Source organism: Pongo abelii, chromosome 7 (assembly GCF_028885655.2).
Source record: "Pongo abelii isolate AG06213 chromosome 7, NHGRI_mPonAbe1-v2.0_pri, whole genome shotgun sequence".
NCBI classification, from domain to species: Eukaryota; Metazoa; Chordata; class Mammalia; order Primates; family Hominidae; genus Pongo; species Pongo abelii.
The window spans coordinates 37642634-37665733 of record NC_071992.2 but is presented as its reverse complement, the minus strand read 5'-3'; the positions used below and the strand labels follow the sequence as shown (position 1 = coordinate 37665733).

Here is a 23100-nt window from a genome sequence, read left to right as displayed (position 1 = left end):
ATCATAAAACCCCATCTCTACTAAAAATACAAAAAAATTAGCCAGGCATGGTGGCAGGTGCCTGTAGTCTCAGCTACTCGGGAGGCTGAGGCAGGAAAATGGCGTGAACCCGGGAGGTGGAGGTTGCAGTGAGCTGAGATCACGCCACTGCACTCCAGCCTGGAGGACAGAGTGAGACTCCATCTCAAAAAAACAAAAATAAAGAAATACCTCTCAATGATGAAATACACTTGGATTCAATTAGAGGGAGAATAACATTCTCCCTAGTACTGTCTAAAAAGATTCTATTACCAATCAGAAAATGGATAGTGGTTTGAAAAGCTATGGTTATGGGGTTTTCATGACGTCCACAATAATTTGTATTCATCTGTGAACAGTGGAGCCATGGTAGAACATGGTAGAGATGAAAATAGAGAACAAGCTCTTTCTCATGTCTGTCTCACTGCTATATACATCAGCTGGGAGACTATTATTCAAAGAAAACTCCAGACTGGTTATGAGGGCTGACTTCCAAGACAATTGTGTGAGCAGCTCCACACAGTCACAGTAGTCAGCAATGGGTTATCTATATCAGCCAGGAGACTGGAAATCTTCCATGATGCTCCATGGTTACTCCAGTTTACTCAGCCTTTAAAATCTGGCTGAGTTACTAAACACCCAACTTGAGTCATGGTGCATTTTACAACTGGTTAGTAGTAGTAGTGACCCCAAGATGAACCCTCTATTTAAGATATTTATTCTTTATTTTTGCTTCCTGAATATCTGTTATATATTTTCTCTTGGAGCAATCCTCTTATTGTGGGGTGGGGACTGCAGAGGAAGAGTATTAAATGACAATGGTGGGAGGAGGTTTAACTACTTACACTGAAGTTTCTTATTCCACAGAATGGCACACCTTTGAAAGCCGCCCCTTTTGTGAGCAGCCAAAGATGAAGTGTGCCCTTCACAATGACCTGTGCTACTTAAGAGATACTCAGGGGCAGTTCAGGAACACAGGCTGGCTCTGGGTCACCTTTACTGGCTTATGTTCAGGAGTGAGGTCATGATATTTTTTTCTACTGGTAAACATGAGTTTTCCAGCTCAGTGTCTTAAAATCTAGTTACTGAGGAAATGCTCTGCATAATGGACTTAATGACCCAAAACTGGAATAGCAGGGATCTGGAATGAGGTGTGTCAGGAGAGCTATGCTATTTATATATGGGCAGAGCTTACACAGGCAGTTCTGCATCATCCTTGCTGCTATTAATAAACTTGCAGTCTTCCTGAGTAGCTAAATTAAAATGAATCTTACATGATTAAAAGTACCCAAAATGGAAAGGAACCTTGAACCATCTCTGCCCTAGTAGCCCTGATAATTAATAGACTATATGTCCAGGATAGAAAATGACTACCTTGTGATAGGTATGATTTATAATTGTGGTTCCCTAACTACAACCTTCAGTTGATTCAACCAATTTTCTCACTGCCCTCTGCACATCAAATAACTCTTTTTGTTCCTGTGACTCATGCTACTTTTTTTCTCTTGATGTGGTGTTCCTTTCTGTTTTGTTCCTAAATCGCATCCATCCATGGAAATTCGTAAATCGCATCCATCCATGGAAATTCGTAAAAGAGTTCCCAAAAACTCTTCTCCGTTTGTGTCTGTGTTTGCTGAATTCTGTCTACATTTCGGGTCAGTTGCATAATTTAGCACACAATGTTCTGCACATGCGTTAGTTTAGCCCTTCTCTCTTCTTGAATGCCAAGTACCCCAACCCCTCTTACATTGCTGACCACACAGTAACACGGCTCTTGCTTCAAGGTAGGTATCCCAGTCAAACCAGTGGTGAAACTGCCATTGGAAAATTATAACAGAAAATTACTACAGTGAAAGAGATCTGACCTAACCAACTTCATCTTGCTCCTAACCTCCAAGCTGTCCTTGTTCATTCCTGTGTATAGGCCAAACTAACTTTGGGAGGAACTTAGCTTATCTTATAGTTTAACTTTGAAACAAAGACAATAACAGCCCTTTCCCAAAACAAATCCCCTTCCTGCCTGGAGACTAGATTGCCTTTCTAGGACTAACAAATTGGCCACAAGATTAGAAATTATGGTTTGGGAGTCATGCAGCTGGAGGCTACAAGATTCTGACACTCTCCAAATTGCTCCTGGGGATAACATTGCTATTGTAAATCCTAAAATCAGTGCTTGAGATATTTTGCAGGCCCTGCACATGGATCAGTAGGCATCACCCCGTTGAATAAACTGGCTCATCTATCTTGTGGCCCCGACCCAGGAACTGATTCAGTGCACTAAGACAGCTTAGACTCCCTATGACTTCATCTCCGAAGCAACCAGTCAGCACTCCCATCTCACTAGCCCCTACCCACCAAATTATCCTTCAAAACAATGATCCTTAAATTCTTGGGGGAGACTGATTTGAGTAATAATAAAACTCCAGTATCCTGCACAGCCGGCTCTGCGTGAATAACTCTTTATTGCAATTCCTCTGTCTTGATAAATTGGCTCTGTCTAGGCAGCAGGCAAGGTGAACCCACTGGGCAGTTACAGTGGCGTGGGTTCATTTTCTAGACCCTCAATAATAAAATTTTCAATTGATACTGATCTTTTGGAAAACCCACACTTTCATGACACCAAAAGAAAATTATTAAAACAAAGGCTAACCTGAAATGCACAAGGGGTATTGTCCACACAATAAACTCTCAAGTTGTAATCCAGGGAGTTACAGGACATGCAGCCAAAAACTGCCACCTTCAGTTGCTTCACAGCACAGTCTGTGATTGGCTCTCCAGTGAGCGCATAGGTCCCAAAGCTGTCCAGGAGCACATGACACGCAAAGGGGTCCAAAAGGCAGTAACAGGATGTGGATTCATCTTCCACTGACATCACTTCCTGTTGGGAAAGGTATGTTTATTCTCTCACTTGGAAATAAGATGTGATCTAACCATTATATTGCCAGGACACAAATAAATAAACACACAAATATAAATTTTTTTTCAGAATAGTCCTATTGCCCAGTTATCCTGATGTTAACTTCCTCTTCTATCAAAATAACTGCTGACATCAAGAACTCAAGAAATGGGCTGGGCATGGTGGCTAATGCCTGTAATCCTAGCACTTTGGGAGGCTGAGGCAGGCAGATCACCTGAGGTCAGGAGTTCAAGACCTCCTGGGGTGGGGGCAGGGGGCAGGTCAGGTCTGAGGCAGGAGAATCACTTGAACCTGGGAGGTGGAGGTTGCAGTAGGCCGAGATCGATCCACTGCACTCCAGCCTGGGTAATAAAGCAAGACTCCATTTCAAAAGAAAAAAAAAAACTCAAGAAATGGTTATGTTCAGTGGTTTGGAATTTCTACTTCATTGGTTAAAATAACAAAAATTACTTCGAAAGTTCTATTTCTGGCTAATTTGTTCAATGCTGAGTTTTAGAAATCTTAAACCTTATCAATAAGCAAACTTTTTTTTTTTTTTTTTTTACAAACACCTATTTCTGACAACTCTTTAAATATCCTTAAGGTAATGTTTATTTTCTCTCAAACATTTTATCCTCTTTCATTCCACTGAAATCATTTACAAGGGACCACTAAATAAATGAATTGGATAAGATGTACTAGAATATTTCACCCTCCCTGATAAGAACTTTAGTATATGTGACTGGTTTGATAGAGCATAAATATAACACCATCTGTGTATAAGAGATTGTGAGGAAGTGCTGGGAAGAAAAATTAAAGTGGCAAAAATCAAAGCAAAGCCAAACATAATGGGAAGAGGACTAAAACATGGCCCTTTAGGAAACCCATGGAACTTCATGCCCCAGGAAATCTGCTCATGGTCGCACTAAAACGCACTAAATAGCAGAATGCATTCCAGAACAAAGAAAAGTTTCAAGACACTAGTTGGCAGGGTAAAGGTAATCCATTATAGCAACTGGGAATTTTCTTCTTCTAAAGAAACATGATTTTCCTTTTACTTCTTTGGCCTGAAGTGCCTTCTGGGAGGAAGACCCTAGGGCTGGCTGGAACAGGTCATTTGTGTTCCAACAAAGACAATTCTCCCAGTTTCATGCAAGCTGACTGCAGATGGACATAAAGGAAGCCCTATCAGGCAGAAAAATCAGAGCTTTCACTTAAAATAGTAATTCAATTGCAATCTGTCTTTGCTGTGACTGTCTTCTCTGTTGTTAATGTCTTATTATGTATCCTCATTCTCTTTCCTTGTCTCCTGCTGTATCCCTTTTGTATGCACTCATACACACAGGAAATAGACACTGATAATAATTCTCAATGCATTCATTCACTAAAAAAAAAATTAAGCACTAAATGTGTTCCTGATTAAACATAGATACCTTAGAATCCCCAGGATGGAAAAAAACAGATGTAGTTATTTTCTTTCTGAACACAGACTGCCTGCCCTGAACCTCCTCCGTAACTCCACAGAGGCCACAGAATCTGTCCATTCAGACAGAGACAAGGCCAAGGGGGAAGTGAAGGGGATCAATGAGCAGGTATGTAGGTGTAGATGAATATATGGGTAATTACAACTGTATTCTAAAACCAAACAAGAAATCTGGATTATCTCTTGCTTCTCTTTCCTGTTATAATGGGGGGGAAAAAACAACTAGCCAATATGTTTAGGATATTATAAAACACTTGCCACCAACCCTTTGCCAACAAAGAAATGCTGATTTGTGGTGTTAGATGTTAAGGTTAAATATATCCCATAGGTGGAACCCAAATCCCACTGTTTAAAAAAGGAAGTAAAGCGTCTCACCTCCCATTTGCCCTGCTGTGTCCTCTTCTTTAAATGGATATTCCAGTGCTCAGAACTGACATCTGCACAGTGTGGGATGGTCAATGCAAAGGGAGTGGTGACGATCATGTCTGGAGGACCACAGGTGACTTCAGGACTCAGGAGCACCTCAGAGCCATCTGACTGGAGGCTTCACAGTTGAAAAAAGGATAGAAGAGAGAAGTATGTAGAGGAGGGGCCATATTTGAATGAGAATTTGGTTAACAGACTGGGGTTTTCTTTAGGCTTATAAATATTCCTTTCCAGGATTTTCTTTTACAAAGGACTGGTCTGGAGAACAAGCATTTGTCATGAAGTTCTCAGACACACGGAGGGAGTTTAAGCCTAGATTTCAAATCTAGGTTTTGACAAACCCACCAACAAAATGACAAATGCTTCTTTGGAAACACAGGGCAAAATTGGAGAATGCAAAGACCTGGCTGGTGGGTCATGCACCAGCTATTGAATCCTTATTCTTGTTGATGCCATTATCAATGAGCAAACAAAAACTTTATAGAAATGACTGATCTGGTCATCTCATTACCATCAAATTCCTTTCTCATGAAAACACAATCTAAAATATTCTTAATGCTGGTAAATGATAAAGCAAATTATTATGAAGCAAAACAGTATTTTGAAGATACAGACTGAGTGTCTCTATTCTGGCTTTGAAAACATTTATTTTTTGCCAATGAACAAATACATAGCTTATATAGCAATAGCACAGTAGACAGCTACAAATGTGCATAATATCATACATAAATGTATATCTTTCAACTCTTTTCTATTTTAGATCTAAATTTAAAATCATTCAATCCAAACCTGGTGTTCAGCTTTTTTGAATTGTGAATTATTTACAGTGAGAATGCAGAGTCATGGAACAGATAAAAGAAAGTGAAAGTTAACTAAAATGGAATAATACCTCATTGAATGCCTCCCTCTTTCATGTCTTTGGCTTTTGTTTTTAATCTGTGCCCCCAAACAGTAAGGAGGAGTAGTTTACAGAACAGTAATCAGCGAGAACAACCCAGATGTCTGCTTATTTTTCCCCTAATGGCATATGTGTTCTTCAACAAGCTATTTGATTCTTTGTTTGCTGGATTTTCACTTGTAAGAAAAATAATAATATTGAATATAGAGCAATGCTACGGGAGAGCTGGAATTGGTATTATTACTAAAGCTTTTATTTATACTACCTAGGAAGGACATTTAAATACATCATCCTTGACCAAAAAAGCAACCCATTGGGCAAAATAAAGATAAAATTTAGTGCTAAAAGATACCATCTTTCCCATGATCTTCTTCTATAAACAAAGAGTTTTTCTCTGAGTTCATCTAATGTGCTATTCATTTCTGAATTGCTTATGTTGACAACTCCTATTCTCTCAAGTTAGTAATGGTTATACTTGAGCTCATTATCTATAACTTGCTGCTGCAATAAAGCCAAGGCATATAATTGAGGAGCATCTTATGTCTACTGCGTTTAAAACAGTAGATGTAACATTATCACATTGTCTCCTCCCCTCTCCAAGAAGCCCTGGAGATGCCTTTAAAAAGTTCAGTCTTCCACAAAGGTAACCATAGTCCAAAATGGACAATCCTTCCTATACAAGCAAAACACAGGTTAAGATGATCATGTCTTCATTTACCTTTAAGTAGGGGAGGCGAGGAGAGTGGGACTGGAAAGCAGTGTATTAGCATCATCAAATGCTCTGTGGAAAGCCTAGAATAATATACTCAAGGTTTGGAAAAAAAAAAAAAACATAAAATTCAAATGTGCAGCCTGTATGTGGGTGCCTGCCAGCGGCCATCAGAGAGGGTGAAGTGCTTTTCATGTAATTACCGCCTGCATTCATCATGGACAGGAATAGCAGGGATGCTTATGAGTGACCGATGACAAGCTCTCCTAAAAGAACTATTTAACTGCTTTCAGAGAATCATCCTCCTTGTTGAACATATTGTTCAAACATATGGGAATTTGGGGAATTATTTAATGCCAAATGAACTGAAATCAGCTAATTAGATGAACTCTCACACTCGTTGTGAATAGCAAGACTCCTTTCACAGTGGTAACTTAAACAGCTTTAGGAGTCAGAGGCAGTGCATACTGAATATGAGCCAGGGCATGGAATAGGAGTTTTGCATTAAATAGGCATTAGGCATTTCCTTAAGTGCAGAGTAAGTAAATCAAGATTTATATTTAATCCTCCTACTGTGAAAATAGCGTCCATGAGTGTAGGTCTCTCTCTGGTGAAGGAACAAAACCTCACCAGAAGTTCACCAGAACTTCACAAAAATCTCTCCATTTTTTTCTCCCCACAATTAATAACAATTTGCCCTTTTCTGCTACCTTCTATCTGTAACAATCAGGGAGATTTACAAATATTAATTAAAGCTCTGCACACCTATAGAGGCAGGTGTTAACAGCATAAGGTCACAGAGGAGTCAATCAAGGTGATGGCAGGAAAATAACCCAAAATTTCTCACTCACAGGCTCTTGCTCTCTGTGACCAGATTGTAGTTTTCTTGTCTGTTACCGGAGATTTCTGGCCAAATTGCTGGATCTTACGACATCCCAGGGAAAGATTGGGGAAGGGGGTTACAATATAGTCCAAGGGTAATCATGGATACAGATTCAGGACATTTGAGGACAGAGGGCTGGGGAGAGAAGCCTTTAATTGGATGTGGACCAAAAAAAATGAGCCTTCTTAAGGAATCATAGATGGCATTTAAGCTTTCCCACATTGCATAATCCACAACAAGGCAGTATACATGTCCCTGCTGGGAAAAAAAAGGTAACACATTTTTCTAAAATTGCTGTGAGCTAATAACAACTGTGAACTAATAAAAGCAGTGATTTCAGGATAAAAATATGAACCACCTCGATGGATCATACACCCTAGTGTGGTCTGTAGACTGAAAAACCTTTTTGCGTAGAACTTTTGCTACTTAATGTTTTTCATTGTTCTCTATCTATACATATATATGCACATATACATGCATGCTTATATATTTGTAGTTTAAATGCTGTGTATAGATAGAAGAAGTTTAATAATTTAAGAGCCTGGTGTTATTTCTATAGGAACTCTGCTTTCTGAGATGACTAATTCATGCAATTGTCATACATTGTCATTGCATCAATGTACACTTTGACTTAAATTCTCAATGCCTTAGGAATGTGCATGGTGGGCATTTAAGGCTCCTTGGAAATGATGCTGGTCTCCTTGCTTTTATCGTTGCCTTTCACAGTCTGTCCCCCATGCAGCCACCTCAGTCCTCCTACTAAAAATGCCAGTGTGTTCTCATCTCATGAAATTGCTACAATTCGTACTCCTCTGGAGTGCTGGGTGCTGTGTGGAAGAGTTTTCCCCTAGACATCCACATGATTTTCCCCGCTTTTGCCTGTCAGGTTCTTGCTTAACTGACATCTACTAATGAGGTTTTCTCTGACCAGGCCTTGGTAATTGCAACATTCCCAATACTAAAAGCGGATCTTTGTTTGGCTTTTTCTCCTCAACACTTAATGCCCTCTAGTGTACCATACCATTTGCCTATTTATTGTTATTTTTTCTGTCCCACAAACTAGAATGTAAGCTCCTTGAAGCCAGGGAATTTTTTTTTTTTTTTTTTTTTTGAGACAGAGTTTTGCTCTTGTCGCCCAGGCTGAAGTGCAGTGGCACCATCTTGGGCTCACTGCGACCTCCGTCTCCTAGGCTCAAGCGATTCTACAGCTTCAGCCTCCCGAGTAGCTGGGATTATAGGCACTTACTACCATGCCCGGCTAATTTTTGTATTTTTAGTAGAGTCAGAGCTTTGTCATGTTGGTCAGGTTGGTCTCGAACTCCTGACCTCAGGTGATCCACCCACCTTGGCCTCTCAAAGTGCTGGGATTACAGGCGTAAGCCACCATGCTTACCTCAGGGATTATTACTTTTTTCCTGCTTAGCTCATCATTACATCCCCAGTGCCTCATATATGCCCGCTGTAAGCACTCAAAAATACTTGTAAAGGACACAGAAGCCAGCTTGAAGAGATTCTTACTGATCAAATCTGGAATCTTTTGAGCATCAGAGTAAACCATGGCAGTAAAGAATTATAACCCATTGAGTCATGCTATAAGAATCCACAAAATAAAAATCCATGTAAGAATGAATCAATGAGAAGGGAAAACTCTTCCACACAAGAGAAAACCAACTAATAAATATAGTAAACCATCAATTAGCAATCAGCTACATTAATACTTGGTTGAGAATCATAAATGGATGTTAACCTATTGGGTGAAAGTTTAAACAGTAATAAATAACTATTTATACATTCCCAATGTATCTTCCCACAAGGTACTTAACTATTTACCAAGGGTAAAATAGTACTTCACAGCAGACACCACCTAACATGAATGACCAAGTTAACGTTCCCAGGAATGGCATGGATCCACAGAATATACCTCCCGACAGGACACAGAGAAGAGAACATAGCATCACTTCTGTGACATTCCTGCTAAAAGTCCACAGCCTGAATCTCCTCATAAGGAACCATTAGACAAGTTCAGAGGAAGGCACATTCTGCAAAATAACTCACCTGCACTCTTCAAAGCTGTCAATGTCATGAAATACAAAGACTCAGGAATGGTTCCAGATGAAAGTAGACCAAAGGCACAGGACCACAGCATGCAATGAAGTGACTTGGACTTTAATTTGATCTCAAGGACATTATTCAGACAACAAGTGAAATATAAATAAGGTGTGTAATGAACTAAGAGTATTTTGTTAATGTTAATTTCCTGATTTTGTTAATTGTGCTATGTTTATACAAGATAATTTCTTGTTTGGGGGATATATACATGGAAGTATCTAGGGATAAAGGGTCATCTTGTTCACAGTGGTTAAAAAATACACATATGCACATATATATATGTATTGACTTTTATACGTATATGAAGGAGAGAGGAAAGAGACAAATACAGAAAATTTAGTAAAATATTAACATTTGTGAATCTGAGTGTAGGACACACAGGAATTCTTGATATTATTCTTGCAATTTTTCCTTGAGTTTGAAATTTTGTCAAGATTAAAAAAAAGTTTTTTTGTTTTTTTTTTGAAAGTGAATGCAGCTGGGCATGGTGGCTCACATCTGTAATCCCAGCACTTTGGGAGGCTGAGGTAGGGGGATCACTTGAGGTCAGGAGTTCAAGACCAGCCTGGCCAACATGGTGAGACCCCGTCTCTACTGGAAAAAAAAAAAAATACAAAAATTAGTCAGGCGTAGTTGTGCATGCCTGTAGTCCCAGCTACTCAGGAGGCTGAGGCGAGAGAACTGCTTGAACCCAGGAGGCAGATGTTGCAGTGAGCCGAGATCACCCCAGTGCACTCCAGCCTGGGCAACAGAGCGAGACTCTGTCTCAAAAAAATAAATAAATAAAAATAAAAATGAATGCATGAAAATAGAAGGCCCAGGGAGAATTTTTCCAGAATTCTTACAAAGAAATCAGCAGGTAGACTGCTCTGTAAATATCTGTTAAAAGTCCATTTCGTTCTAGGCTACAATATAAGTCCATTGTTTGTTTGTTGATTTTCTGTCTTGATGACCTGTCTAGTGCTGTCAGTGACTGGGTACAGTATACACCGCTTGGGTGATGAGTGCACCAAAATCTCAGAAATCACCACTAAATAACTTATTCATATTCATGTAACCAAACACTACCTGTTTCCCAGAAACTATTAAAATAATAATTTTAAAAAATCAGTGGGGCCACTGATTAATGTATGAAACACACAGTGCAGGATGATGAAGGTGCTGTAGTTGGTGGTGACAGGGTGATGGTCCAGACCTCACCATGTAGTACCTAACATCCTACAGCACCCATCTGCACACAAGTGCCAACCGGAGGTCATGCTGAAGGTCAGCTACGAGGCACCAATTGCTAATAACCATGGCAGGATGGGAGGTGTATCCTGGACATTTTACTTCTGTGCTTAATACTCCTTGACCTGTTGCTAGACTTGTAACACTTTGCTTTCTTTAAGGAAAGTGACCAGTTCCAAGTTCCAATATGAGGTTTTTTACTGTAGCTGTTGTCTTCCATGCTGTGCTTGGTAATTACCGTTCCCTCCTTTCCTCCTTATGGTCTATATTCTAGATTAATGTAGGTTTGATCACCTTTACCCAGAGTATCACTCAGGAATCCAGGCAGGAGATTAACGATAGTTTTACTATGTCAGACCCTGGGTCGATATATAATTAAATCATATTTGAATGGAAAAGACATCAAGGCTGATAGATGGAAGCTGTACTCAAGTTCAGAAAGCAAGGTAGCTCCAGCCTCCTAGAGTTTTCCACCCACAAGACATGCAGTTTTAACTATTATTATTCATTTTTCATTAAGATCCTCAGATTTTGACCTGGGGTACTAAAATTGCTGTGGATAAAAACTAAGGTTTTAAGGTTTATTATTTGTCTCTCTCTCTCTTTTTTTTTTTTTCTTGGAGTCAGATCTCTCTCCCATTCAATTGCTCTGACCAGAGATTTCAGATCAGTCCCAGGGAAATGACATCATCGAATCTCCTAGACAGATGGACCCTTTAAAGCCAGCTTTTCCCATCAGCCAACCCCAACACTGGCTATGTCTTCTACTTCTGGTAATCGCTATGTGTGATTTAAGAAAAGACTGCTGGAGAGGGAGAACAGGAAGTGAGCAGAATGGAGGACAAAAGTGACATTGAGCAACATCTTCTCTTTATTATAGCAGAATCCTGTTTTCATCTTCAAGTGGTTCTAAAACTGTGATGTTTTTCAAAATTTCTTAGGAAGCTTGTTTAAAATTATACTCCTGGATGCCACCAATGAAGATTTTGATTTGGTATTTCTGGGATAGGGCCCAGGAACCTGCATTTTCTACATGCAAGGTGGTGCTGGCACTAACATTTGAGAAAAGTTGTGTAGTTCTTAAAAAAAAAATGTCCAAAGCAACATCTCATGCACTGGGGCCTTGGTGCTCCATCAAATATAGGACAGTCCATTCTAAAGTGGAATATAGTTGATGGTCAAGTTTAAATGCTCAATATTAAGGCCCTGGCTGATGCTACTATGATGGAAAATCCAACTACACAGGGACTGTTCCTACATCCCGTTTCTCTAAGTAACGTGTATTAATAGGCAAGGATGTCAGGTTGGGGGGCTGATCAGCAGTAGCTGGAAATAATGTTATAGCTCATCAAGCCATTATAGTCCATTCACTGGGGCAGGAAAAGGAGCAGTTAGAACAGTGGATTATTACAAGCAACAAGCTCCATTCACTGAGGATAGAAGCATATGGATGTACTATTAAAGAGCTTAAAGATCTGGGTCACCCACACGCTATTATCTGAAATAGGATCAGAGAAAGAGAGATGGCATATGGGGTTGGGGTGGGAGGGGAATTATATACACACTGGAATGAGTATCTGAATTTGCTGAAATTTGAGCAACACCACACAGAGAGATTACCCTGTTTGCATATGTTAAACGGCTTTAGTTTACACACACATTCATAGGGTGTTTACCAATTAATATACTAAAGGAATCACAAATCATGTGTAAATCACCAGTTCCTAGACACAATTTAAGCCTCATCTTTCATGCAGTGTCGGGCTTGCATTTAGCTTGCCTTTTTAGAAGAAGTGAGATAGTGAGATGATGGCTCATTGAAAGTGCCTTAAAAATGAATGAGAGTGAGGAGGATGGGAGAAGAGTGGGACTATGTATCATGCTTCTGGGGCATTTTTTTTATATCCACCACGCTGTTTATGCACTTATATTTTGAATAGAGAAAACAGCCTTCTCTGGAGGTAATCTGAAACCTATTTCACAGAATCCTTTTATTTTAGGCTGGGGAGGGGCTCAGGAGTTATGAAGTCAACACCTTCTTTGTTCAGATGCATGGCATGGGGTCGGTGACCCAACCAAAGTCACATCTCAACTTTGCAGAGCTGGAACCACAGTCTACTACTCTGTTACTCATGGTTGGGATAGGTAGGCAGTGGAAGGAAGAAGGAATATGTTCCCTGGGATATATTCTCCAAACCTGGAGTTTAAATTAAAATGTTGGCATGGGAATTAAGACTGGACTCATAGACACTAAACAAAGCCCAAGGAAAGCAGGGCCCTGCGGTACACAGAGGGGTCAAAATAGAGGCTTGTATTAGCTTCCCATTACTGTCACAGCACGGACTTACTGGCTTAAAACACAAATTATCCCACAGTTCTCTAGGTCAGAACTCTCACTGAGCTAATATGAAGGCTGTCAGGAGGCTTGTGCTCCTTCTGAAGGTTCTAGGAGAATCCAGTTTCTGGAGGCTGCCTGCATTCCTTGGCTCAAGGCCCCTTCTTCAAGCCAGCAGCATGATACCTTCAAATCTGTCTCTCCCTCTGATATTCCTACCTTCCTCTCCTAAGGACCCTTACATTAGATATACTTGGAGAGTCCAGGATAATCTCTCCTTCTCAAGGTCTTTGATCTTAATTACATCTGCAAATTCCCCTTTGTACGGTTGTAAATTCACAGGTTCTAGGAACTAGGACATGACATCTCTAGGGAGCCAGCTTTCTGCCTTCTGCCAGGCTTTTCATGCCTTGAGATCCCCCGGGGCTGTCTCCTGATCCACTATTGTCTCTCAGACATCACGCAATCCAACCAAGGTATCTGTTCACTTTTGGGCTATCTTCATTGTTTCAGTTTCCAGAACCCCCACCATAATTTGGAGAGCAAAGTTCCATATTTGTATATAACATTACGGAGTCCTGGAGGACTCCATAATGGTTTATTTTAAAGATTATAACTGTGGGGAATAGAAGGTTGATTGTCCAGGTTTTCAAAGGGCTATGTGGATTGTCTTAGAAAGCGTGGGAGCTGTCTCCATGTGGGCTGGTGTCTTTGGGTATTTTTACTAGGCTATAACAAAATGAAGGGGAAAGGATGATATATATTAAATATCTTAATAGGACAGGTTATTTCTACTTCCAGCATGGGCAATAAAAGAGATAGCACATACAAATAAAAATAATTACAGTATGTGGTGCTCCTTTACAATGTGCAATCAAACTCATGGACCAGTGACTTTCCCCTTATTGAATTAAGGTACACCTTCCATTCATATCTATTAACAACATTCACAAACCATTGTTATCTTGTCAATGGCATCTTTAATTAAAGACTCCTCTGGGCCACTCTAATCATTTCACATTGTGAGTGTCCATGGTCTTCAAATGCACTCTGATTAAGATGATAGCAATTTTTATTTACTTGTGTTTACTTGCGGACTGAGGGGGTGTGAAGTGGAGAGGAACAGCAAGGAGAAATGCTTCTTTCCAAAAAGAGCAGGTCTTAAAATGACAATGTGATTTTTACAAAATTTGTTCCTCTCCCCCTTTTCTATCTCTTCCTCTCCTCATTTTTTTGGGGGGGTGGGGGTCGGCGGTGGGTTAATGGCATTATATTCTAACCTAAATGACTCTGTGAAGAAATCATCATGATTTCACTGGGGAACAGAGTATAATCTTCAGCTAAAGGTGCATTAACCCTTCTAGGCCATTAAGATACTATTTGATAAATTGCCCTTTTTGTTACACTGCATGGCACTGGTAGCCTGAAAGAATTAATGTATTTCCTAAATGGCAGCAATTTACTCCCCCTTGCACTAACAGAAAAAGCCCCCTTTGTTACCTGGGAAGCATCTTTCCTCAGTGATTCTCTCTATGCCTGGTATAGAGTTAATTAATGCCAAATCTCTTGGAAGAAATAGGTATATACCATCAACTGGATTCTTCTAAGACAAAAGACAGATTTCTAAGTCTCACAGCAACAAATCAGATTCAAATCCATGATTGACCATTGAACCCAAATGATGACAGGGACGATTCATGCATTTTCATCCATCGCTAGCAAGAAAAGCCTGACAAAACGGACAGGGAGAAAAGTTGTTTAAAGCGGCATAAGCTTGACTGACCTGCCCTGCTTAACTGGTCACTGATTTCCTAATCTTAACACCAGCCCACATAGAGTCTACTGTTTAGACTCATACGATATCCTTTAAAGTATAAATCACATGCCAGAGTGTTATGAGAAACAGAGATAGACTCAAAGGAATTGATGCAGGGAGTTATCTGTACCTTCATGAGGCTCTTGGTTTTAAAGCCAACTACTAATATGTTTGCTATAATTGAATTAATCTTTCCTCTGAGTCTAGGACTGTGTTAGCAACAAAAAGAGATGAACTTTACATCACTGGGACAGAGCTAAAGCAAATTCCATGCACTTCAGAGAATTTCTGTCATCTATGTAATTAAAAAAGTAAGACCAGGTATAAAAAGATGATTTCCAAATGTAGCGTTTAAACAGTACTTCACAGTTTGCACCAGACTTCTCAGCTATCAAGTCATTTTATCATACTCACCAAAATCTGAAAGCAAAGTTACTAATATATAAAATTGGTAGGTGATAAAACTGAGGCCTAGAGAAAGAGAATGATTTGCTCAAGTTTACACACACAGGCTGTTACTGAGGAGGGCTTGGAACCCAAGACTTCTGAATTCCTGTGTCCTCTCCGCTCTACCATGCTATGTCATTTCTGAGAATTTTCTTTCTTTCTTTTCTTTTCTTTTTTTTTTTTTTTGAGACAGAGTTTCACTCTTGTTGCCCAGGCTGAAGTGCAATGCTTGATCTTGGCTCACTACAATCTCTGCCTCCTGGGTTCAAGCGATTCTCCTGCCTCAGCCTCCCTAGTAGCTGGAATTACAGGCACGCACCACCACACCCGGCTAATTTTGCATTTTTAGTAGAGACTGGGTTTTTCCATGTTGGTCAGGCTGGTCTTGAACTCCGGACCTCAGGTGATCTGCCCACCTCAGCCTCCCAAAGTGCTGGGATTACAAGCATGAGCCACCAAGCCCAGCTGAGATTTTTTATTTCTTATGCTATGTCAACGTTGAGGTCTGATTATTTTCCTGACTAATTATTTATGTTATCAGTTTACTTCAATGAGTTCCAGGACCAGCATATTCTTACTTCAGAAGGCAAAGAAAACAAAGAAAGGCAGAAAATTTTGCCTTGAATGAAGCAAGTAGGCATAATTATGCTGAATATCATGACATCTTACTAGTTAAATGAGATTATGGTCACATGCTGTGGCAAAAAACTGATGTGGGATTTCAATTCAACAGTCATTTTTTGTTCTGGTTATAAATATTCTTTTTTCCTTCTTTATTAATTCTTTAGTCATTTTTTTTTTCCTACCCTTTTTCTTGTAAGTCAAAGAGCTATGTTTATTCCCTGGAAAGAAATCCAAAGTTGCTCCCAGAGCAACCATTATCACAAACTCTCAAGTGACCTTCAGTCGGCAAATCTCTCTCTCCTAATTAATCATCAGTTTCCGAGCCAGAATTCTGGGAATTATCTTCAATTCCTTCATCACACATTAAAACACACACACACATAGACACACACACAGAGCAGATCTTGCCAAGTTTCTCCCCAAGTCTATCTCAAAACTCCCTGCTGACAGCAATGTGGGGATTAGAGAATGGATTTAGAAACATTAAAAACTAGAGACAAGGGCACTCAAAAGTAGAGTGACTATAAATTATTGCCCAAATTGAGATTCTTTTGAGGAGGAAAAGAAACACTATTAATAATTGTGCCAAGGAAAATAAAACATAGTTTCACTGTGCTCTCAAGGAGGGTGCTTATCTAGTGAAGATTTGAACTTGGGCAATATTGGTGGAGATGAAACAGAATCTATCTAAAATATAAGCATGACTAGGTCTCCCAAAACTTAAGCCTCATTCACCCCTACCCACCAGATAAATTGGATATTCTCTGGGTGGCAAACATCGCTACATGATCTAGTCCTTATTTCTTCAGCCTCATTCCCTGTCACTCTTCCTTTCATATTTCACTCTGCTTTGCTTAGCTTCCAAAATATGTGATGCTATTTATACCTCTGTGCCTTTGAACACACCACTCCCTTGGAGAGAAACCCCTTTTACTCTTTTAGTTTATAAGACAACTGTTATTTCTCTGAAACTTTCCCTGAGCCTCTAAACAGGGTTCATCCTTTCACTCTGGTCACCGTATATACCACACTGCAATATGATCATTCATTTAAAGAACTGGATTTGCTTATGGGGCTTAAACTATTATGGTATGAAATGTATCAACTATGGTTTTGGTTTTCCTAGTAATTGTTAACAATTATGCTTGTTGAAACCATCCATAGTAGCAGGGTCCCTTGAAGATATTTCATTTTTCTTATATGACTGTTCAGTAACATCTAGTTATTAAAATAGTCTAATTTGGTTTTTAAGACTCCTTTCTCTTTTATTGTTGTTTGAGACAGGGTCTCGCTCTGTATCCCAGGCTGGAGTGAAGTGGTGCAATCTGGGCTCACGGCAGCCTTGACCTCCCATGCTCAAGCCATCCTCCCACCCCAGCCTCCTGAGTAGCTGTGACTACAGGCATTTCACCACCATGCCGTACTAATTTTCATTTTATTTTTATTTTCTATACAGACAAGGTCTCAATTGTTGCCCAGGCTGGTCTCAAACTCCTGGGCTTGGCAGCAGGAGGGGGTGTGTTACCTTCTGAAAAATCAAGGCCCTCAAAGGTGCCAGGAAAAGCATATACAGTTTCATATTTTACTGAGATGAGCAGTTTAGAATAGCCACAAATGTCTACTATAACATAAAGAATAGTTCACTACAAACAGATTCATATAATAAAAACTCCATTCTTATTAAGAGAATAACCAGCTGGCCCATCTTTTAATCTCATTGATAAAAGATATATACCTGCTTTCTTTTTACTCTTTTGGAGATGAGGTCCTCTAAAATAGTCCAAGGACATTTCTGAGTGCTTAGGTCCGCATGATCTATGAGGAGGTGTGTGTATGATTTTGTTTTTGTGTGTATGGTTTTTGCTGCTGGGGAAGAAAAACCGCAGTAATCTCCACAGTAATGGCTTATACTGTAGTGCTTGTGAGCCCATTACTGGGAATGAAATTCTATCCTTTCTTCTCTATTTTCCAGAGCTAGATTCTTTTTGCCTTTCTAGCCTTGTATTTGCTCTTATTTCATGCCTTGCTATTAAAGCCATGGTACCATCTAAGCACCCTAAAAAAGATAATGTTTTCTATTACCACCATCTCTACCTTCTCAATCCTTACCCCAAAATGTACTTACTTGGCAGACCATACCATCTAACAGAAGCAGTTGAAATGTCCCATCCGGGCTGAGCCCAAATTTAAAAATATGTGTTCTTTTGTAAATTCTTCAATAAGATGACTTACAACATTTCCAATTTTAGTCTAAGCATTTGGTCAGGAGTATCCACATGACAGTGTAATTGGAAAAAGACATGAATGTTTGCCTTTGGTTTCATTTTATTGCTTTTCAGAAGAAAGCCCCATATAATAATTTTCTGGTCCAGTTCTCTCCTCTCCAACCATGGGGTTGGGGGCGGGGTGCAAAACGAGAGCTGGGAGAGGAGAGGAGTAGTGGGAACTTCCTGCTACATCTGTATCATTCTCTTATTGTAATGTCAGTGAAAAGAACCTCTGAAATGAGATTGTTGATTTTTTAATCCTGTTTGAATGCCTTAATTTTATTAAAATGATCTAAAGGCTGGGCACGTGGTGGTTTATGCCTGTAATCCCGGCACTTTGGGAGGCCGAGGTGGGTGGGTCACCCGAGGTCAGGAGTTTGAGACCAGCCTGGCCAATATGCCCTGTCTCTACTAAAAATACAAAAATTAGCTAGGTGTGATGGCGGGCGCCTGTAATCCCAGCTACTCGGGAGGCTGCGGCAGAGAGAGAATCACTTGAACCTGGGAGGCAGAGGTTGCAGTGAGCCGAGATGGCGCCATTGCACTCCAACCTGAGCAACAGAGCGAGACTCCATCTCAAAAAAAAAAAAAGATCTAAAGTGCGTAGAATAAAATTTCCCCTCCCTCAAAAACATTCCCAATAAAATGTAAAAAAAAAGAAATACCTCGGCTGGGCGTGGTGGCTCACACCTATAATCCCAGCACTTGGGGAGGCCGAGGTGGGCGGATCACCTGAGGTCGGGAGTTCGAGACCAGCCTGACCAACATGGAGAAACCCCATCTCTACTAAAAATACAAAATTAGCCAGGCATGGTGGCACATGCCTATAATCCCAGCTACTAGGTAGGCTGAGGCAGGAGAATCGCTTGAACCCAGAAGGTGGAGGTTGTAGTGAGCCGAGATCACGCCATTGCACTCCAGCCTAGGCAACAAGAGCAAAACTCTGTCTCAAGAAAGAAAGAAAGAAATACCCCAAATCTTTCAAATTAAAGTTTGGGAAAGGAGACAGGCTTTTTTTTTTTTTTTTTTTTTTTGAGAGTGATTACTGCTGGTTTCCTCCCCTGCAGAGGGAGTAAAGCCCTGTGGAGGGGAGGAGGCCACATCTAGTATGCGTGGCTTACATACCCTTGATCCAGGAGGAGCCCCAGGGCTTCTCACCAGCAGGCTAATTCTGACAGCTCCAATTTCATGCCATGGCCTTTGTGTCAGGCCACTCCAGTACCTGTTCCTACAATGTCACTAAATATTCTCTATGTTATAAATGGGATAATGCATTAGACCAACTCTTTGCCTGTGGCAAGGCCTGGGCTACAGTTGGAAGGACACTGTTGAATGCAATGTTCTGGCATCAGGGTGACTTTAAAGGAGGAAAAAAAAAAATCACTGGGTTTAGACCCCTCTACCCCTCAAACCTCTATAGAAAACTACAGGAAAATGCATTGTGAAGGATGGAAATCATTGAGTTATAGACCTTACTCCTTTCTTTGTCTGGCTAATTCCTATTCATCTTTTAAGACTCAGTTCAATGACATCTCCAGGAAGCCATCCTCACCCCTGTACCCCTCTTTAAGCCAATCCTTAGAATGGATTAAAGGCCCTGATTTAACATACAAGTTCCACTTCCATTACATCACTACCCTGATATATTGGGGCTGTAACTCAGACATGGGCAACAGAAATATATACTTAATAGGAAAAATGGAGCAGACTTTAATTTCAAGACAGCATAAAGATGTGGTTTGGAAGATCCTACTGTGCTGTGTGTGTGGAGGTGATGGAGAGTCCATAAATCTGGTTCTCATGATGAACTAAGAGAGAGGGAACCGTGGTGGCTCCAGAGGTAAAGATGACAGGAACTGAATAGTGCGTTCCAGCTCCATGAACTTCGAGGAAAACGGGCCTTCTTCTCAGCACAAGTTCAGGATGGCAGACGTACAGCCCAAAATGAAAATGGGTTTTCAAGTGATATTACAAAGAAAAGATGACACACTGGCCTTTTCCTGATTAATTACAAGATTAAAAGCTGAAGAACCAGACCCAAGGAGCCTCCTTGCGGAGATGAAATAATTCACCTCAGCTTAAAATGAAGTAGTAGAAAGGTATTTGCTATTTTCAGTGTTTTTCTAAGTAGTCGTGAGCTATCAAAAGGCAGTGAGGCTTGTCAAGGAAGGTAAATGGCCTTTAGCCCAGTAACAGGTCATTTCCTTAGAGATAACATCTGGGAAGGTTTCAGCTACCTGAAAAGGAATGTGCGGCTTGGCTTCCTGTAATTTTTTTTTTTTTTTTTCACAGTTTAGTAGAGAGAAAAATTCATACCTCACAGATCTAAAGTGTTAGATAAGGTTCTTCTGTTTCTGTCTACCTTCCTAGACAGCAGTAGACACAGAAGGATAAACCAAATTGGTTACCATGGAGCTTACAAAGCATTCAAAGGGTGACCACAGGAGGCCAACCTGTTTTTTGAGGTCTTTGGGCTCTTGTGAGTTCTAGGTATTCCTCTCTCTTACTTTAAAATTGCAGGTAAGTTGTAAATGAGGTGCCTTGGAAAATGTGAAATTGCCCTAAGTTGCTTCTCATGTAATGAGGTGGAAGATGCTGGGGATGGATTTGAGAGGAATGAGCTCAACACAGGCTTACTGGATCAATTACAACCAAGGGAGGGGGATGCAGAGCTAGGAGTGTGTAGGAAGCTGTGATTCAGGGAAAGTGGACTGGATTATACCTCATACTTGATTTTTGCAGCATGATATGTTTTAAAGCATATGTGTAATGGGCCATAAACACAAATTCAAACAGGTATGGTTTCTTAAGTAAATCAACCCAATGGGTAGAAAAGGGGTGACCTCCATCCAGGGAACTCCATTTTTAGGTCTGCTTAAGTGACTAACCTAAGATTTTGAGTAAACTCTTCAAACTTTCTGAGTCTCTTTTTCCCCCCAATTGCCAAGTGGAGATATTTAGACACCAGCACTTTTTCAGATATACAAGTAAAGAATCTAGCTTTAGACAACTGGGGAAATAACATGAGATCCCAACATAGTACAACCTGCACACAAATCCCCTAAGAGCCTGCCTCACAACCAAATGGCAGAACCCTTTCTTCCATGCCTCTTGAGCCCTGTACAGCAGAAAGTTAAAACCATTGAGTACCAACAAATCCTTTTTATAGAAATAGCTATCAAAATCTGTTTAAACCATCTGTTTCTCTGGCTGTTTTTCCTCCCAGTGTTTTTCTTTCATGTGTTCTTTGCTAACAACAACAAAAAGAATCTATTCTAAAATAACCAAGATGTTATGACTAAAAATGCTAGAGGTATATATCCAGTTTATGAGAGAAATTGCTTTCTGAAGAGGAGTCAGGTTTATCTTGTGTGGAGGAAGACAACATTTCCAAAAATATTATACTTGCACTAAGAAAATAACCAACTACTTTCATTAAAAGGGAATGTGACAAGATTTGTATTTGTTCCTGTAATTGAATTTAATGCTGCTGAAATTTGTCAGGCCTGAAAGCAGTTGATGTTTCAGGTCGTATTTTCACATCGCCGAAAATTGCCTAAGAAATTGTCTCTCAGGCAGTATAGAGTAGGTCTCCTGCCTACCTTAAAAGGATCACGAATTAATCATTGTATGTATTTGCCTAAGGCTTAGCACCAGTGAGTGCCTCTGGGGATATTTTCTTTGGAGAGGAAGACTCTGAGACAGTCAGTGTTTATGGAGTGGCACTGCTTCTGACCTAACGATTCACTGTTTTCCATTTGGTGTCTCTTGTGTAGAGACTGGTGACCATAAAACTGTGGAGTCATGTATGGTTTCATTTCAGCCAGTAGTTTTGCAACTGTTTTTTTCCTTTCTAGAGTCAAGGAGTTCATGATCTCATCTATACACCTATAAGTCTCATTCTCTTAATAGTTTCAGATTTTCTACAGAAGTTCCAGTCCATATTTAAAATGTCTTTTTTTTTTTTGAGACAGAGTCTCACTGTTGCCCAGGCTGAAGTGCAGTGGCACGATCTTGGCTCACTGCATCCTCTGCCTTCCAGGTTCAAGCGATTCTCCAGCCTCAGCCTCCTGAGTAGCTGGGATTACAGGCATGCACCACCATGCCTGGCTAACTTTTTTGTATTTTTAGTAGAGACTGGCTTTCGCCATGTTGGCCAGGCTGGTCTCGAACTCCTGACCTCAAGTGATCTGCCCGCCTCAGCCTCCCAAAGTACTGGGATTACAGGCGTGAGCCACTGTCTTTAATATGCCATTCTCTGTCTCTCACCTGGGTTCACCTTGGTTGATGGACATATAAATCTCCCAAGAATTCTCCTCTGGGATGGCACCGTGTGGTATGAGTAAGCTCACCCCTAAAACAGAAAAAGCCAACAGGTTATTCATAGATTTTTCCAATTATCATGAAGTTCATCACTCGAGCACCTTACAGATACCTGGAAAACAAGCTACTTTCTCATGGCAATTTATGAAATCTCAATCCTTGGAAAGTTTAAGCTTCAAGATTATAGCAGGAAAAACATTGTTTTATAACAGTGACATAAGGAAGGGCATATTATTCAACTGAGTACTCAAATTAGGTTTTTTTTTTTTTATTTTAAGTCATCCCAGCATTAATTCTTTTAAAAGATTGAGTGTTCTAAGACCAGGCAGTATTAAACATATCTGAGAATGTAAGAGTTTATCTATACAGCACTTAATCTGCTCCAAAACTTAAAAAAATGTATTTCTCTATCTCATCACTATCTGTTTATTTCCTGAAAACCTACATGAAATGATGGGTGAGTGAGTGATCTAATACTGTGCTAGAACCCGGGACGAAGCTGTCTTACCAATAGTGCATTTGGAAGCAAGTTGAAGGTGGTACTCAATGGGGTGTTGCATTTTGTCAAGAAAATGAAAGCATCTGATATGCTTAGGAGCCTTATAGATTATTGCACAACCAGTATGACCCTTTCTA

At 40.2% G+C, this 23100-nt stretch overlaps 1 protein-coding gene across 6 annotated transcripts in view; it reads right to left on the bottom strand.

Moving 5' to 3' along the window:
• UNC5D (unc-5 netrin receptor D) overlaps positions 1-23100 on the bottom strand; it is a 552460-nt gene that overhangs the window by 42647 nt on the left and 486713 nt on the right. For all 6 annotated transcript variants that reach the window (XM_002818989.5, XM_054561426.2, XM_054561425.2 and 3 more), the window contains 3 exons: positions 22411-22495; positions 4773-4941; positions 2669-2896 (listed from right to left, as the gene is read on the bottom strand). In XM_002818989.5, the coding sequence (XP_002819035.1) occupies positions 2669-2896; positions 4773-4941; positions 22411-22495 (482 nt within the window). The remainder of the gene's footprint in view (positions 1-2668; positions 2897-4772; positions 4942-22410; positions 22496-23100) is intronic.